We start from the raw sequence: 17,026 nt of genomic DNA, 5'->3' as shown, positions 1-17,026 counted from the left end.
TCTGTATAGCCCTGGCAGTCCTGGAACTCACTTGGTAGACCAGGCTGGCCTCAAACTCAGAAATCTGCTTGCCTCTACCTTCCAAGTGCTGGGATTAAAGGCGTGTGCCACCACCACCCGGCAAATTCATTATTTTTGATATCTGTGTAGTACTTCATTGTACAAACCACATTTTCTGTATCCATTCCTCTGTTGAGGGACATCTGGGTTCTGGATCTCTGAATTCTAGAGCAGCCTGGTATACAAAGTGAGTTCCAGACCGGCCAGAGCTACATAGTGAGACTCTGTCTTAAAAATTCCACCACCACCCCTGAAAAAAAGACAAGATAAAGGGTTTAGCCAGGTTTGGGGTGTCTCTTGCCTGTGATTCCACCACCAGCCCTGAAAAAAAGACAAGATAAAGGGTTTAGCCAGGTTTGGGTGTCTCTTGCCTGTGATTCCACCACCAGCCCTGAAAAAAAGACAAGATAAAGGGTTTAGCCAGGTTTGGGGTGTCTCTTGCCTGTGATTCCACCACCAGCCCTGAAAAAAAGACAAGATAAAGGGTTTAGCCAGGTTTGGGGTGTCTCTTGCCTGTGATTCCACCACCAGCCCTGAAAAAAAGACAAGATAAAGGGTTTAGCCAGGTTTGGGTGTCTCTTGCCTGTGATTCCACCACCAGCCCTGAAAAAAAGACAAGATAAAGGGTTTAGCCAGGTTTGGGGTGTCTCTTGCCTGTGATTCCACCACCAGCCCTGAAAAAAAGACAAGATAAAGGGTTTAGCAGGTTTGGGTGTCTCTTGCCTGTGATTCCACACCAGCCCTGAAAAAAAGACAAGATAAAGGGTTTAGCCAGGTTTGGGGTGTCTCTTGCCTGTGATTCCACCACCAGCCCTGAAAAAAAGACAAGATAAAGGGTTTAGCCAGGTTTGGGTGTCTCTTGCCTGTGATTCCACCACCAGCCCTGAAAAAAAGACAAGATAAAGGGTTTAGCCAGGTTTGGGGTGTCTCTTGCCTGTGATTCCACCACCAGCCCTGAAAAAAAGACAAGATAAAGGGTTTAGCCAGGTTTGGGTGTCTCTTGCCTGTGATTCCACCACCAGCCCTGAAAAAAAGACAAGATAAAGGGTTTAGCCAGGTTTGGGGTGTCTCTTGCCTGTGATTCCACCACCAGCCCTGAAAAAAAGACAAGATAAAGGGTTTAGCAGGTTTGGGTGTCTCTTGCCTGTGATTCCACCACCAGCCCTGAAAAAAAGACAAGATAAAGGGTTTAGCAGGTTTGGGGTGTCTCTTGCCTGTGATTCCACCACCAGCCCTGAAAAAAAGACAAGATAAAGGGTTTAGCCAGGTTTGGGGTGTCTCTTGCCTGTGATTCCACCACCAGCCCTGAAAAAAAGACAAGATAAAGGGTTTAGCCAGGTTTGGGTGTCTCTTGCCTGTGATTCCACCACCAGCCCTGAAAAAAAGACAAGATAAAGGGTTTAGCCAGGTTTGGGGTGTCTCTTGCCTGTGATTCCACCACCAGCCCTGAAAAAAAGACAAGATAAAGGGTTTAGCAGGTTGGGTGTCTCTTGCCTGTGATTCCAATACTTGAGAGGCTAAGGTAATATGATTGCTACAAGTTTGATATGAAGTTGGACGGCACACAAGTGAAACCCTGTCAAAAATTAAATGAGGAGGACTGGAGAGATGGCTCAGTGGTTAAGAATACTGACTATTCTAGAGGTCCTGAGTTCAATTCCCAACACTTACATGATGATTCACTTCTGTTTTCAACTCCAATGCCCTCTTATGGCTTTTTAGTCACCAGGCATGCCAATAGAATACAGACACACATGCAGGCAAAATATCCATACACATAAAATATTAAAACTAGGCCCAGTGAGATTTCTCAGTGTGTAAAGTCACTGGCTGCACACAACAGACACCTGGATTCCATCCTGGAATCTAAATAAGCTGTCCTCTGACCTCTACACATGCCTCTTCCTTACACCATACACAAACATAGCACACATACAATAACAATAAATAACAAGCAAACTGCATACAAAGAAAGGAGATAAGAGGCATAATCCTGAAGTTGTGAGCATTGATTGCACTCCTGTTGCTCCAGCCAGGTTAGGAAGTGTGTGTGACCCTAACTTGGTGCCACTTACACAGCTGGTCACCAGACTGTCATGGGCAGAGACAGTGCCCAGAGGTCACTGCATTTGGTTTATATTCTAGTCAGAAGTAGTGTTCTCAGGTAGGAGCCCTCAGAAAGTTTTCAAAAGAAACTCAGTCATAATTAATAGAAAATTACTTAAATATGTGAACATCATTTCTTTTTATCATACTTTGCATTTATTTTTTCTATATATAGTATTTTGTTTTATTTTTTATTTTTATTTTATTTATTTATTTATTTTTTTTGTTTTTTTGAGACAGGGTTTCTCTGTATAGTCCTGGCTGTCTTGGAACTCACTTTGTAGACCAGGCTGGCCTCGAACTCAGAAATCCACCTGCCTCTGCCTCCTGAGTGCTGGGATTAAAGACGTGTGCCACCACACCTGGCCTTGTTTTATTTTTTTGTTTTTATTTTTTTCCTTTTTGTTACTAGACTGTCCTGTGTGGTATGGGGGAGCTACATATTGAGATTATTCATGACCGTATCAAGAGGGAGTATGGCCTAGAGACCTATCTAGGGCCTCTGCAGGTGGCGTACCGGGAAACCATCTTAAACTCAGTTCGCGCCGCAGGTAAAAAAATACAACAGTTTGGACATTCTGGGTTTGTTTAGTGTTTAGTTGTGTAAACAGAAGTCACAGTTTCTAGTGTCTCCCACAGTTTTACTGTGTGTATTTAAAAAAAAATTAGCACAGAAGGCCTGGTACCACTGCTACCCACCCATCAGACAAATGTGTTTCCTTGTGGCCGTGGGACAGTGAAATCACTGGCTTGTTCCAGCCCTTACCACTGAAATGGGACTAAGAATTTGAAGTCAATTCATATTTATTGTATGAAGTCCATTAATAATTCCGTTATTGAATACAGTGTCCCTTTACAGATAGCATGCTAGAGGAGGTGCAGTTTCTGTGTGACTGTCCTGAATGTCAGCACTCAGGTTTTCTGTACTTGGTTCCCTTAAGCAAAATAACAATGGTCACTGTTCACCTCAAGGTGAGCTGTCATGGACAGGTTGGGAAGTAATGCAGGCCGGAAGTGCTGAGGGTATGCGGATCGCCCTTGGGAAAACAGCACTGCTGAGTCTGTTGACCACATTTGACTGACTCCTGGAAAGTTAACGGAACATGACTGCAGTGACACAGGAACTCTGCTGCAGGACCATGCACCTGCAACAGTGAAAATGCAGGGTGACTCAAGTAACGCCCTCCTAACTAAGACCCGAGCTGGTTAGAGTGGAGGAGAGAGGAAGGGGGAACCACTGCAGCCCTCTTCCTGGGGGACTCTGCTGTCCTCCCCCCCCAGGGTCTGGAGGCCACTTCATCTCAGAAAGAGGAAACTTGGGAGTTTTGTCTACACAGTCAGGAGACAAGAAACGTGTCTGGGCATGGTGTCGAGGGGAACATCAGGATCTGCAGTTACAAGCTTCTAACGCAGAGCTTTAAGCCTAAAGCCCCAGAACCAGCTTGTGTGAGAAACATTAAGAAGGATTTAGGTACTTATGGATAGGTTCTTCTTTTGAAGAAATTAAAGGAAGCAGAACTCTAGAGAGATGTATTTCAACGTATAACTCAAGGGCATCCCACAGTAACGTACTATACAAATAAATGCTTTATAAAAGGAAATAAAGGTCCCAAAGATTACAGGAACCAGCTTAAAAATTATGCTCACTGTCAAATATGGAATCATTAAAACCCAGATAGAGGATGAAGTACCGTAAATGCGCACTACTGAGTATGATGTGAAATTATTCATAAATATGGTCTCGTTTATATGAGATGCGGCTGGGATGGGAGCATGGCCTGTAGGGAAAGCAAATGGCAAAAGTAAACAGATGTGCACAGGGCACACACAGTGAGGACACTGAAGACAGCAGATGTGCACAGTGGCACACAGTGAGGACACTGAAGACAGCAGATGTGCACAGGGGGCACACAGTGAGGACACTGAAGACAGCAGATGTGCACAGGGGGCACACAGTGAGGACACTGAAGACAGCAGATGTGCACAGTGGCACACAGTGAGGACACTAAAGACAGCAGATGTGCACAGGATGCATACAGTGAGGACACTAAAGACAGCAGATGTGTGCTCAGGGCAGGTGTTGGTAACAAGTGCTGTAAGAATGTGGACATAGTCAATGGGGGAGCAAAGTCTCTGGGTTCAGTCCCCAGTACTTACAAAGAAAGTAGAACCCTCTATCCAAAAACAAAACAAAACACGAAAAGCTGTTTTTCTGTATTTCAGGAAATACTTTACTGGTTTTGGGGGAGGGAGGGGAGAAACATTAAATATTGCTGAAGGAATATAGGAAATTTAAATTTGGAAATTGGCAGAGAAACAAGGTTTATAGTTTTTATTATCAGCTTTTTGTACCCTCTAGATGTCATACAATTTGAGTGTTACCTTTTTCCCAAGGTTGATACTTTTAAAGACTTAGTTTTGAGGGGACTCAGATGCAGGCAGTCTCAGCGAGGGCAGGCAGTGTCCTGGGGCAGCCTGTTCCTGGCATCTTTCTTTGGCTTCCTTCATTATCCTGGCAAACGTTGAGCCTCGTGTGCAGGCCCCTCCTTATTCTTCACACATTTCCATGTGTTTGTCTGCAGACACCCTCGATAGGGTGCTCGGAGACAAGCGGCACTTGGTGAGTGCGGAGCTGGAAGTCCGGCCATCGGAAGAGCCCTGTGCCGTGGCCACGATCGAGTATGCTGACTGTGTGGGTGAAGACCTGCTGCAGGCCTCTCGGGAGGCCATTGAAAGTGCCGTCCACAGCGCATGCCTCCAGGGTGAGGGACGCACACCTGTCTCCTGGTGACTATTTATTTCCTTTTTTCCCTCATGCTGGAGTTTGAGCCAGGATCTTGGGCGTACCAGAGTGCACTGCACACTGGGCCTCGATGTTATACTCAGCCTGAGTTGGTCCGTGTGCTACAGACACGCCAGTGTTCTCTGTGCTTGGACTTCACGTGAATTCGTGCTGCATTGCTCCTTGTTATTGGACTGTGTGTACTGTGTGCTTTATTCTCCCCACCCAGGACCTCTGCTCGGATCCCCAGTCCAGGACGTGGCAATGACATTGCACTCACTGATGATTCACCCTGGCACCTCCACAACTATGGTCACTGCCTGCATCTCACGGTGTATGCAGAAGGTACGGAGCACCCTTCATGCTTCTGCGTTAAGGATGGGCACTGATGCCAGTACCACACATTCCACAGACCTTATGTCACCATGGGGCCACCCAGATCCAGTATCAGAGGGTAAAGGTACTTAGCACCAAGCCTACTTCTGAGTTTAATGCTCAGGAACTGCATAGTAGAGAGGCCTTGTGGCTTCAGAACGTTGTCCTATGACCTCTACATGAGCACATACCACACACACAAATGGGATTTAAACATTTTAAACTAGCTCTTGTATGGGAAAACTTTGATTTCTAAAACTAAATTTTCATTTGAAAGATTTTAGAAATTACTGGTCAGACAGGTTAAACAAAACATTCTGATTTTACCAAAAGATCTTTCCAAACAAAACCTGGGCCTGTGAAGAGTGTACCTTTAGACATTTCTTTTTTTACTTTTGAGATGTTACAGTTAGCTACAAGCCTGGTTGGGGAGAGGGGAATATATATATATATATATATATTAATTAGATAGATTATTTTTATCTTATGTGCATTGGTGTTTGCCTACATGTATGTTTGTATGAGGGTGTCAGAAGCTCTGGAACTGGAGTTAGCAGAATGTGTAAGCTGCTATATAGATGCTGGAAATTGAATTGCCAGGTCCTGTGGAAGAATACCCAATGCTTTTAACTGCTAAGCCATCTTTCCAGCCCCAAAGCCTGGTGGATTTAAATGGACAGATCTGAGGTCAGCTTGACATTGGGCTTTAATGTAAAGGACAATGGAAATCTAATGTTAAATTCTTTTTAAAGATTATTTTATGTATGTGAGTGCTCTATCTTTATGTACCCTTGCATGCCAGAAGAGGGCATCAAATCCCATTACAGATGGTTTTGAGCTACTATGTGGTTGCTAGTAATTGAACTCAAGACCAGACAGTATTCTTAACTGCTGAACCATCTCTCAAACCCTTAATTTCAAATATTTGAATTTGTCCAAATAAGATTGTTTTCATTAAAAAACAAGAACAAATCAGTCCCATTGAAAAACAGATTTAGGCCAAGCATCCTCCCTCTCAAAATACCACGCATGTGATCACCTGAGTTGTCCTGAGTGTCATGGCCTTCTGCCTCCTGCCTCAGTGGCCCACCAGATCTGATCAACCCCCATGTGCTTTCCCAGTGTGGGAGTACCTTAGCCTAGAACTGGAGAGTAAAGTGAGGTCACAGGTCACACTGAAGCTTTCAAGCACTAAGTAAGGTTTGAAGTGTGTTCTGGGAACAATGGAGAATAAATGTTTTGATCAGTGAAGTATATATAGTCAGAACACAGAAGCAATTGGCACTTGGCACGGGAAAGACAGTCTAGGACAGACAGGAACTAGACGAGGTCTGAATCAAGATGCCAGCAACAGGAATAGAAATACTGGTGTTTGCTGGAAAAAGGAAATCAGAGAAGTACATTTAAGCAAACTGAGAACTACTAACCCCATCAGCAAATGAGAAAGGCCAGAGACGTGCTTGGAAAAGAAACTGCTGAGCTAGGCTTGGGGCCCAGTGGGGAGCTGCAGAGTACCCACACTGCCCCACAGCAGGCCAGTGCGGGACAAGACTGAGTCCTCAGAAATGGGCTGCAGCTGCTGCTGGTGTGGAAGCTCTGCAGTGAGGTACTGTTCAGAAGTCTGTGAAAAGGATGGAGGGCAGCTCTGGGAGGCCAGTTCCTCCCTGAAGGAAGCATTTTTCTCTTATATTTACCTTTTCCCACATGATTGTTTTATCTTGTCAGGTTCCCTCTGTGGCCGATGAAGTCTAAGATTATAAACTGTAACTACAGAAAGGGTTTGCTTGTAGACAGTTGTCTTGACTGTTGCCTTTGTTGTTGGCTTTTTACGGTGCTCTCCTTTGCTGTTCTTTCCAGCATGTGGCCACTGTACAAGTTCTAACTTCTTGGCTCCTTATACAGTGTTCTCTGTGGAGTGTTAAAGCCAGTGAGCTTCCCAGAACCCTCTGCTCAGGAATATAGGAATTAGCCTTTCTCTATCTTCCGTGTACTGGAGTAGAAATTTGTTCAGTTTATGAAATCTCTTTAGGCCCTGAAGAAAGCTGACAAACAGGTGCTGGAACCTCTGATGAGTCTCGAGGTCACCGTGAGCAGGGAGTACCTCAGCCCTGTCCTGGCAGACTTGGCACAAAGAAGAGGGAACATTCAGGAAATCCAGAGTCGCCAAGACAACAGAGTTGTTGTAGGATTTGTTCCTTTAGCAGAGATAATGGTGAGTTGTTTGCATTTGACACATGCACACGGTGTTTACTCTAGGAGACGACCGTGACGGTGTGAGTGACACTGTGGGCATCGGGCTTGGGTTTACAGAATGCATGCCAAGGTTTCAGCCACCATGGAACTTTGCCTTCAGTGGTGGCTGAGAACTCGGGAACACTGCTTTTCAGGCATGTTACTTTCAATCACAGAGCCACAAAGATTAAGGCACAGTGTCACAAATGTGGTCAGGCTGTTAACTGTCTAACCCCTGCTTCCATGTATTTTCTTTTCTGATAAGTTTTGTCTTCCCCACCCAGGCTCTTGTGCCCCTAGGACAGACATGAGGTACTGACAGACAAGAGGGAAGGACAGAGTCAGTTACCTCAGAATGCGTGCATAGATCACCTATGCAAAGGTTTTCTCATAGTATTTCCCTTTTCTTTCTTTGTGAAAACCTCTCCCTGGAGGCGGTGGTACTCACCACCACCTTCTCTTCTGAGGTCTAAAGATAATCCCCAAGATAAGAAATGTAAGGCGTAAATTAAGTGCAGTAACAAACTGAACTTTCTTTCATTAGGGATATTCAACTGTGCTTCGAACTCTGACATCTGGCTCAGCTACTTTTGCCTTAGAACTGTCAACTTACCAAGCCATGAGTCCTCAAGACCAGAGCGCTCTACTCAACCAGAGGAGTGGTTTGGCCCCTGGGCTATAGGCCCTTGGAAGCGGGGAAAGCGGGGAAAGCTGGGCCAGCCGCCTGCTTTATTCCCGGCAAGAATGCTGTTCTATTAACTGGCTAGTAAATTGCTGCTTTGGTGTGGAAAGAACTTGACAGGACCCAGCAGAGTGGCCTTGGAGCTGCCATTCTTAATGCACCGCAGCTGGGCCCTGGTTATCCCTGCCATTTCTGGTACTGTGATAAAAATAACCTGGCCAGGGCAGCTTAGAAAAAAAAAAAGGGGGGGTTTCTTTTCTCAGCAGGAAGCAAGGCAATGAGCTCTCAAAGTCCACCTAGTGATGAACTTCCTGAAGCCAGGATACACTGCCTAAACCTCCCAGACAGCACCACCCCCGGGAGCAAGAGTCCAGAAGCCTGCGCCTGGGAGGACATTTCTTGTTTTACTTTTGAGATGTTCCATCCCCCTGGAGCTGGAATTGTGGTGTGGCTATGGAGCTCCAGGACCTGAGCTCGGGTCCTCTGCAAGAGTGGTCAGTCTTAAATACCTGAGCCTTCTTTCCAGCCTCACATTTCTCTTGTAAACCAATGCAAGATGACGGTACTCACACAGTGCAGCGCTCTGGAGTACTGAGTGCAAGTGCAAAGCTTTTCCTTTTATTTTCTTAAGCTGCTCACATCAAAGATTCAGTGTTTGATTCAGGGATAGAAAGATTCAATCAATAAAAAGATGGTTTATTTAAAAAAACAGCCTAACAAATCTTAATTTACATGATTTCAGAATCAACATGATCATAGCTGAAATGTTGTAGACGTCTGTCACTTCTATATTTTATTCTCATAGTTACAGTATCCAGTATAGAGAGGTTGTGCAGCTATTCCACGGCTGTAGACAGACAACACAGAGAGATGTTTTAAATGGTGGCCTCCCGTCTCATGGCACCTTAGCAAATCCTCTCCCACCTTTGCAACGATTTAATATTCTAATTTAAGCTACTAACTCCCTTAAGATGGCAGTTATACTGAAATATATCTTCCATGGGCTAGTGACAATGAATGGAAGAGATCCTGGATCGGGGAGGAAGGGTCTCACCTGACCATTCTGCAGCGGTGCACGGCCAGCCGTTTGTAGGCATTTTCTAGGTCAGTGACAGTTTTAGGGCTCCAGAGTCTCTCACCAACAGCGCTTGCTCGAGGCCTGGTTTTTAAAATATGCAATTTCCAAAGCAGTTTAGACTTTTTTTTTCCCTTAAGTCACCTGCATAAGGAGATTAAGAGCTCTCTCCTGCTTACATGGAGAATAAAGCCAAGGCATCCTTCAGGCCGGCTAGCCCCACCTTAATTCCTTACCATAATCTTGGAGTAAGGTTAGTTGCATCCACAAATTCTCCCCATAGGCAAGCCTCTCCACCAATAACAAGTTGTTTCTGCTTCTCAGAGCCTGCACGACGACAGTGGGTAAGAGAGAGGCTAAGCTGTACAACCCTGGTTTCCTTTCTAGAGTCCTCCTACATCCGCTCTGTGCCCTCCTGTAGGCAGCAGAGCCTTTATTCCCACCCTGGCTCAGTGCTCTTCGACATAATAGAGGGTTGCGGTGAGCCTGGGGCGCAGATGCTTCCCCTAGGGTCCCACACAGACTCGTTTGGACCCCACATTCAGCCCCTCCCCGCATTCCCTATTAGTGGTGTTTGAGAAAATACAAGCTTCATTTTAACGGGCTTACCACTATACTTATTCCTTGGTATTTCATAACAAAACAAAAGGGAGTATTTAAGAACTATTTTTTATAATTATTTTTTGATCCTGAAAATGCTTTCTAGAGAAAGCCATAGTTTCTAGTGGATCAATATTTTTGAAACTTTTTAATCATATAATCATTTTCTAAAGACTGAAATACAAAAACTATATAAAATAGAATTGCTAGTAAAGGGACCAAAAGCCTTACTTAGGAGTTACGTGCAACGTAGGTGCCTTTCAAAGTTAACGCACGTAGACATCTCGGATACAAAAAGCAACTGCATGAAAACAGGGGCAGAATCTAAGGGCCTGCTATGTATTTCATTCAGACTACACATTGTCCCCCTCAGGACAGTGGACAGTGGAGAAGCATCCAGATTAGATTCAGGAGACTGGGAGTTACATGATGTTTGCTTTGCTTACCTTCAAAATTAAGGGGCTCAACTTTGTAGTAGTTTTTCCAGTCTTGCCCATAGCTGATGAGGTCTAAGTACCAAGGAGCAGAAAGGATGGCAGGGAAGCCAGACCCTGTGACTTGCATGAGCTCATATGAGTAGTGCTCACTCTTCCACACTTCGATGACTGTGCCCGGCTGAAGCTGTCAGAGAATTGGGTCCAGTAAATGCAGTCTTATAGGGTCACGGGATCACAATTGGTAAACATAGATTTCTAAGATCTTAGAAAAATCATACGTCCTTTTTTCTTGATCAGTGCCATGTGGTGTTCACATTAACCTTCAAAGTTGGATATTTAACTTTTGACTATAGCTAATATTTCAGAGATGGGTAAGATTTGCACCTCAAATCTATTTCTACCACAGCAATGTTCTACTTAACTTGGAACCATGACACTGTCACCAGAAAGGTAACAGTGGCAGCTGGGCTTGTAAGAAATAATTTTGTCAGAAAAAATATTTCTTAAAAGTATATATTGATTTACCTATTTATTGTGTATATAGCATTCTGCCTGTGTGTAAGCCTGCACTTTAGAAGAGGGCATCAGATCTCATTACAGATGGTTGTGAGCCACCATGTGGTTGCTGGGATTTGAACTCAGGACCTCTGGAAGAGCAATCAGTGTTCTTAACCACTGAGCCATCTCTCCAGTCCTGATTTTACATATTTTAAAACCACTTTAACATTGTTTTTTAAAAAGCTCATTTGTTGTGTTTTGCTCTTAAAAACCAAAAGGAACTTAATTCAGATTACTTCAACTTGTGAGACAACAGGAGTTGGGGAAAGAAGAGCAAGTTGTCTATAGTACTGATGGATTTTCGTATCTGCATAGTATAATGTGTGCATACGTGTGCAGGGGTAGGGGTGCTGTCTTGCTCTGATCACCTGATTCCCTTGAGAAAGGCTCTCGCTGAGCCTGAGCTATGCTGGAGGCTAACAAGTCCCAGCAACCCTCTCGTCCCAGCACCTGGTGGTGTTTGGCTTTCAGGCACACACTAGGCCATGCTTGGCCCTTTTTAAAAAGTTTGTTCTTGACATCGTATGTATATGATGCATACTGATTAGTTTCTGCCTTGACTCTCCCTCAGTCCCTTCGGCTGGCTGATGGCTGATGAGTTTTAATTCCGTCTGAGTCTGAGCGCTGTACTGGTGCTGTCTGTGGAGCCGGAGAGGATCACCAGGAGGTGCATAACTGAAGTAATGGCTCCTCTCCTTGAGTCTGTCTGTAGCAAATAGTTCAGCATGAACAGTGAGCCCTCTCACCCCATCTCTGTCCGTCTGTCCTGACTGCTGACAGAACATTCAACTCTGAAAGCCAGTGCTGGGGCTCCCAGTCAGGTCCTCAGGCTAACATAACCCTCCCACTGAGCCATCACTCCAGGCCTGAGATGGAGTCTTCCTGGTTCTTACCTCCACCTTATCATCAAAAACTTCTTGCCAAACAATGGAGTTCTTCTTTAAGGATGAAATAATTTCCAAAATCCTAACATTGAAAAAATGGTCAGTTATTCAGGATCACAAAGTTAACACTCTTAAAACATACATGTTTTCTACCAAGAACATGAAATGTTGCAAGGTACCATATCAAAGTATTAAATGGCTATGTAGAACCAGCTATGTTGTGTAGTCCAGGTAGCACAGAAAGGTAGGAAAAGGGGAAGGGACATGGAAGATGGAAAAAATTCTTCAACCTCAAGACAACTTGAGACTATGTCTTGCTGACTAGACTGAAACTGCACACACAAAGTTAACTCCCTTAAAACACTACAGGCTTAAAGCACCAAGGCAGGAGTTGCCGATCAGCACTCCATGCTTGGGATACATGTCGTGCCCTCCTGCATAGAAGACTTAGTTTGCCTCTTTAAACAATGTGGCAGAGTTCTCCAGTCTCCTCCATAGCCACCACCGAGTGAGAGAGACACTCAGTCTGCTTGGATGCAGCTCCCCCCCCTTCCTTCTGATTAAGCTCAGACTGTCTCAGTGTGATTTACATGACCAGAGGTCCCTCAGGGAGCGCCTCGGGGTGCGCAGCCCCAGCCCTGAGCTCCCTTCCCTGGGTTTGTGACACATCTTAATAGAGCAGTGCCTCTCACCCTTCCTAATGCTGCGACCCTTTATTATAGGTGGCCCCCAGCCATAAGATTATTATTGTTGTTACTTCATAACTAATTTAGCTGTTGTTATTAGCCATAATGTAAGTATCTGTATTTCCAGTGGTCTTAAAGGGGTCACTACCAACAGGTTGAGAAACACTGGTATAGAAGAGCCAAGCAAAGCTGGGTAGCACCGCACATAGCCCACCCTTTGGAACCTAGCACAGCAGAGGTAAGTCCTGCTCTCTGGAATAGGAGAAGTGGCCTCAGACCCGCATAAAACAGTCCTAACAGAACTCTAGTCATCTCTTGGGTTTCCAAAGGATTCTTGGAAGAAAGGAAACTGTCACCTAGTCTGTCATGTCACAGCAGTAACATCCAGCTGTTGGCTGGCACAGAATGCGGCTCGTCAATAACAAACAATATCACACAACAGCTTAATAGGAACTCTGTGTGAACTCTGAGCATCTGCGCAGAGCAGAGCCTAGAAAACCACAGTTTGCAGCCAGCCTTTCTCTGGCTCAGCTAAGAATGGGTTTTAAAATCTGCAATGCTTTCTTTTTTCCTTTCTTTTTAAAAAAGATTTGCAACTCCATATGGCCCATGGCACTTAAGGGTGGTCTGGTCCCTATGGGAAAAATGTGCCAATTCCCAGCAGAACAGCACTGTCCACCAAACTCCCGGGAAGTGCTCTGTCTGGATTTTCTAACAAGGCAGCCACCCCTTGAGTACCAATCCCCTGGCTGTGGAATGCTGGAAATGTAGCTGCAGCCAGCTGCCTTCAATTCTGATCAATGCCAACAGGCATGGGCAGCAATGGTAAGGAGCAAAAGAGCTGCTCCAGGTCTTGTAGGACAAGGGGCGTGAGTTCTAGCGCCTGGATAGTGCGGGAGAGGAAGGGTAGCCAGGGCTCGGAGCTGAGTTCTCAAAAAGCAGCCGGCTTCTCCTCAATGCAAATGCTCAGCATTATAAAGAGAACAGGGTACAGCGCTGCCTCCTTTAGCGGGCATCCGTGGCTCCACTTTTGTAAGGGCGGAGAAGATGAGAAAGTAAAGCAGAGAACTAAAGGCACACTGATGGTTAGGCTTTCAGACGACTTACTTTTTAATATAAAAGGATTCTAGTCTTCTAAAATCGCTGCCAAAGCCCTTTCTCTTCATGAAACTTTGGATGTTTGGATTTGATGCCCTTAAATAAAACAGTGACTGAAATGTTAGAAACATTTGGATGTGCCATTATTTGAAGCAGCATGCATCTCTAGCATCAGTCATACAAACTGTAGGATACTCACAGGGAGTCTGAATCTTATAACGCAAACTCCTTCTGCCCACCCTCCACCCCAGGCCCTTACAACGTGAGAATTCTTCCCTACTTAGTCGTTCCCCTCCCACCAAAACTCATCTCATCCGCAGTCTTTTAGGTTTTTTTGAGACAATCGCACTATAGCCACACTACAGCCCAGGTTGACCTTGAATTCGCAACACTCCACATCCATCCTCCTGAGCACAGGGAATCGATCGATATGTACCCAACACTGGTTATAGATTCTTTTATTCTTTTTTTCTTGAGTCAGTGTCTTACTCTATAGCTCAGGCTGGCCCTTGACCTTGCTATAGGCAGCAGCCAATGTGCCCAGCTTCTACTTGACCTTGCTATAGGCAGCAGCCAATGTTCCCAGCTTCTACTTGACCTTGCTATAGGCAGCAGCCAATGTGCCCAGCTTCTACTTGACCTTGCTATAGGCAGGAGCCAATGTGCCCAGCTTCTACTTGACCTTGCTATAGGCAGCAGCCAATGTGCCCAGCTTCTACTTGACCTTGCTATAGGCAGCAGCCAATGTGCCCAGCTTCTACTTGACCTTGCTATAGGCAGGAGCCAATGTGCCCAGCTTCTACTTGACCTTGCTATAGGCAGGAGCCAATGTGCCCAGCTTCTACTTGATTCTTCTTCCTTAAGCCTTACCTTGTTACACCTCTCAAATGCACATTTTTTTAAAATAATTAAATCCTTATAAGGAGAGATTTTTTTTTTAACCTCAGATTATCCCTTTTTAATGTGGATCCTGTATATTGATACTTTAAGAACAAAAACTGAAAAAATAAAGGTTTAGAGTTACCATACCAACATTGAAATTGCACTTCATCTCCTCCCAAGTGGATGAACTGATCTGGAAACACACTGCTGATTTCTTTGAAAAATGTGTTAAAGAATGCATACGTTGTGTTTACACTTGGGTCTACAGGCCCAAACACTTGAGTTTTAACTTTTTGATTGTAACATGGAGTTAGAAGGTTTGTCTGTCCTAGAAGAAAGTGCAAAGATTTATTTTTATAAGGATCTTAATCACAGAGACCTGAATTTGCACATCTTTATGCTATTGATGGGAACTGAATTGGAAAGGCATCGCTGAGGCTCCCGGTGATAGTGGTGGGCTTTGGCAGCATGCCCTGGAAACCAGTGTAAACCTCCCCTTACAATGGTGTTGAATACCAATAAACCTCATAAGCAAGGTGAAACTGTCAATAGTCCAAAATGCATTTGACACACTAACCCAACAAATGTAAGTCAGCTACACAACATACTTTGACATCTGTGTGTGTGTGTGTGTGTGTGTGTGTGTGTGTGTGTGCTGGGTTCTGGGGCTCCTTCAGGACCATGTCTACACAATCGTAATATTAACTTGGGAAAGATCAATATTCAAAGCATGGTTTCTATTGAGTGTGGCCTACTCTGATACCATTATAACAGGAAATACGGTAAACCTTGCGCATTTGGGCATTATATTGTAGACACTGTAGAAATTTTACAAGAGGGAAGACAGCCACGTGCCCCAGCATTCACTGAGCTGCTCAGTTTCTCCCTAGGAAACAAGAGCAGCTTCCTCAGCTCCCCTGTGCTGTTTTTAGCAGACTTTGAGGGTGTATCCCCTCCAGAAATCAGTGACTCTCAAACTTTTTCTTGTGCTTTAGTGCATAGTTCATATTCTCTGCTCAATACAAATAGAAACTATAGCTGCCCTTTTTTTTGTTGTTGTTGTTTTTGTTTTTGTTTTTTTTTTTTCGACAGACAGGGTTTCTCTGTATAGTCCTGGCTGTCCTGGAACTCAGAAATCTGCCTTCCTCTGCCTCCCGAGCGCTGGGATTAAAGGCGTACGCCACCACGCCCAGCTTAGCTGCCTTTTAATATGATCTAACAACAACACCAACAAAACCCTCTCATTTTCTAGTTTCTGACAGGGCCGCCTGTGGGCCTCTCCTGAGTCAGTGGTTGCTGGAGTTCCCTGAATGTGTTCCCAGAACATCTCTGGTTCTGCTCATTGCTTTTCAAGCCCATTTCACCCTCCCAGTGTAGGACCCCTGGTGTCTTTCCAATCTGTTGCTTTCACAAAGGTTTTCCCCAGGTGAGACCCAAACCACGTTACTTCTCTACTCAGAGGTTTACACTGGTTTCCAGGGCATGCTGCCAAAGCCCACCACTATCACCGGGAGCCTCAGCGATGCCTTTCCAATTCAGTTCCCATTGCTTTCCATGTCTACCATGATATTGCTATGTACTTAACAATTATAAATTGTTAAGCTGGGTCCTGTGCTGTATACTTTCTATTGTTTATTTGATACTCAGAAATGTTAGCCCTATTTTAGATGGGGACACTGGAGGTGAAGTGTTAACTTGCCCAAGGTTCACTCTCCAAATGACTAAAGTGGGATACACATGCGAACAGGCTGGCCCCAGAGCCCACATTTGTAATCAGCATCCATGACAGCGCCTAGAATTTGGCCCACGCTGTTCCCACTCATACTCTCTCTGCGTGCCTTGCCTCATGCTGTCCCCTCTGGGCTCTCCCCAAAGTGTGTCAGCCAATAACACGGAACTAAGTCATCATGTGCTCCAGTGTTCTGCCTCACCCAGCTTTGATACTTGAGGCAGAATCTCGACAGTGATTGTGAAGGGACACAAAATACTTCACCCCATCTGTAGCATTTGAGCTCCCACTGCACAAACAACAGTTAACAACTACCTAACTGTTAAGAGACAGAGGCCCCCTTTTCAATCTGTAAAACAAACTCCTTACCTTTGCCCCAAGACTGTGTATGGCCAGGGGTATCAAATTCTGGTATGACTCGAATCCCTCGGAGCCGGGCGTACTCAAGCACCATCCGGACATCGGTTGGTGTATAGACATGAGACAAAGAGTAGCTTCCCTGGAATATGCAAGTTAAGATGTGCAAGATGGGTTTGGTCCTGGGAACTGTAAACAATTCTGTTAGCCTTTGCTGGCCAGGTTTTCTATTATCATCAAGTATAAAACAGTGGATGCTTCGTGGTTTCAGAATAGAAATCAATAGAAATGATTTTCTAGAAACAAGTGAATTTCTGCCCGTTGAATTCAGGATTCACTGATGGGGACTCTCAGTGCCTCCTGCTTCAAGAACTTCCACTGCTACTTTCAACTTTGTGGAAACAGCAAAACAAGCGAAATGTTTGCCTCAAAGCTAAACCTTGGAAAACACTGCCACTGTCAAGTTTAGAGTCAAAACTACTC

At 44.8% G+C, this 17,026-nt stretch overlaps 2 protein-coding genes across 2 annotated transcripts in view; one reads left to right on the top strand and one right to left on the bottom strand.

Annotated features, from left to right (window-relative positions):
• The window catches only part of Gfm2 (GTP dependent ribosome recycling factor mitochondrial 2), a 45,620-nt gene extending 36,674 nt beyond the window's left edge, over positions 1-8,946 (top strand). Inside the window, exons 17-21 of the mRNA XM_021180110.3 lie at positions 2,579-2,717; positions 4,749-4,928; positions 5,178-5,293; positions 7,353-7,535; positions 8,100-8,946. Of these exons, the coding sequence (XP_021035769.1) occupies positions 2,579-2,717; positions 4,749-4,928; positions 5,178-5,293; positions 7,353-7,535; positions 8,100-8,237 (756 nt within the window). The 3' untranslated portion in view covers positions 8,238-8,946. The remainder of the gene's footprint in view (positions 1-2,578; positions 2,718-4,748; positions 4,929-5,177; positions 5,294-7,352; positions 7,536-8,099) is intronic.
• Hexb (hexosaminidase subunit beta) overlaps positions 8,913-17,026 on the bottom strand; it is a 27,871-nt gene continuing 19,757 nt past the window's right edge. The window contains exons 9-16 of the mRNA XM_021180112.3: positions 16,556-16,685; positions 14,605-14,785; positions 13,585-13,671; positions 11,801-11,873; positions 10,359-10,533; positions 9,549-9,639; positions 9,292-9,396; positions 8,913-9,084 (exon numbers count right to left, since the gene is read on the bottom strand). Of these exons, the coding sequence (XP_021035771.1) occupies positions 9,024-9,084; positions 9,292-9,396; positions 9,549-9,639; positions 10,359-10,533; positions 11,801-11,873; positions 13,585-13,671; positions 14,605-14,785; positions 16,556-16,685 (903 nt within the window). The 3' untranslated portion in view covers positions 8,913-9,023. The remainder of the gene's footprint in view (positions 9,085-9,291; positions 9,397-9,548; positions 9,640-10,358; positions 10,534-11,800; positions 11,874-13,584; positions 13,672-14,604; positions 14,786-16,555; positions 16,686-17,026) is intronic.

The sequence above is a fragment of the Mus caroli genome, unplaced genomic scaffold (genome assembly GCF_978045245.1).
Source record: "Mus caroli unplaced genomic scaffold, Mus_caroli_1 scaffold_15, whole genome shotgun sequence".
In the NCBI taxonomy this organism is placed as follows: Eukaryota; Metazoa; Chordata; class Mammalia; order Rodentia; family Muridae; genus Mus; species Mus caroli.
This window is presented reverse-complemented; position numbering and strand designations above follow the sequence as displayed.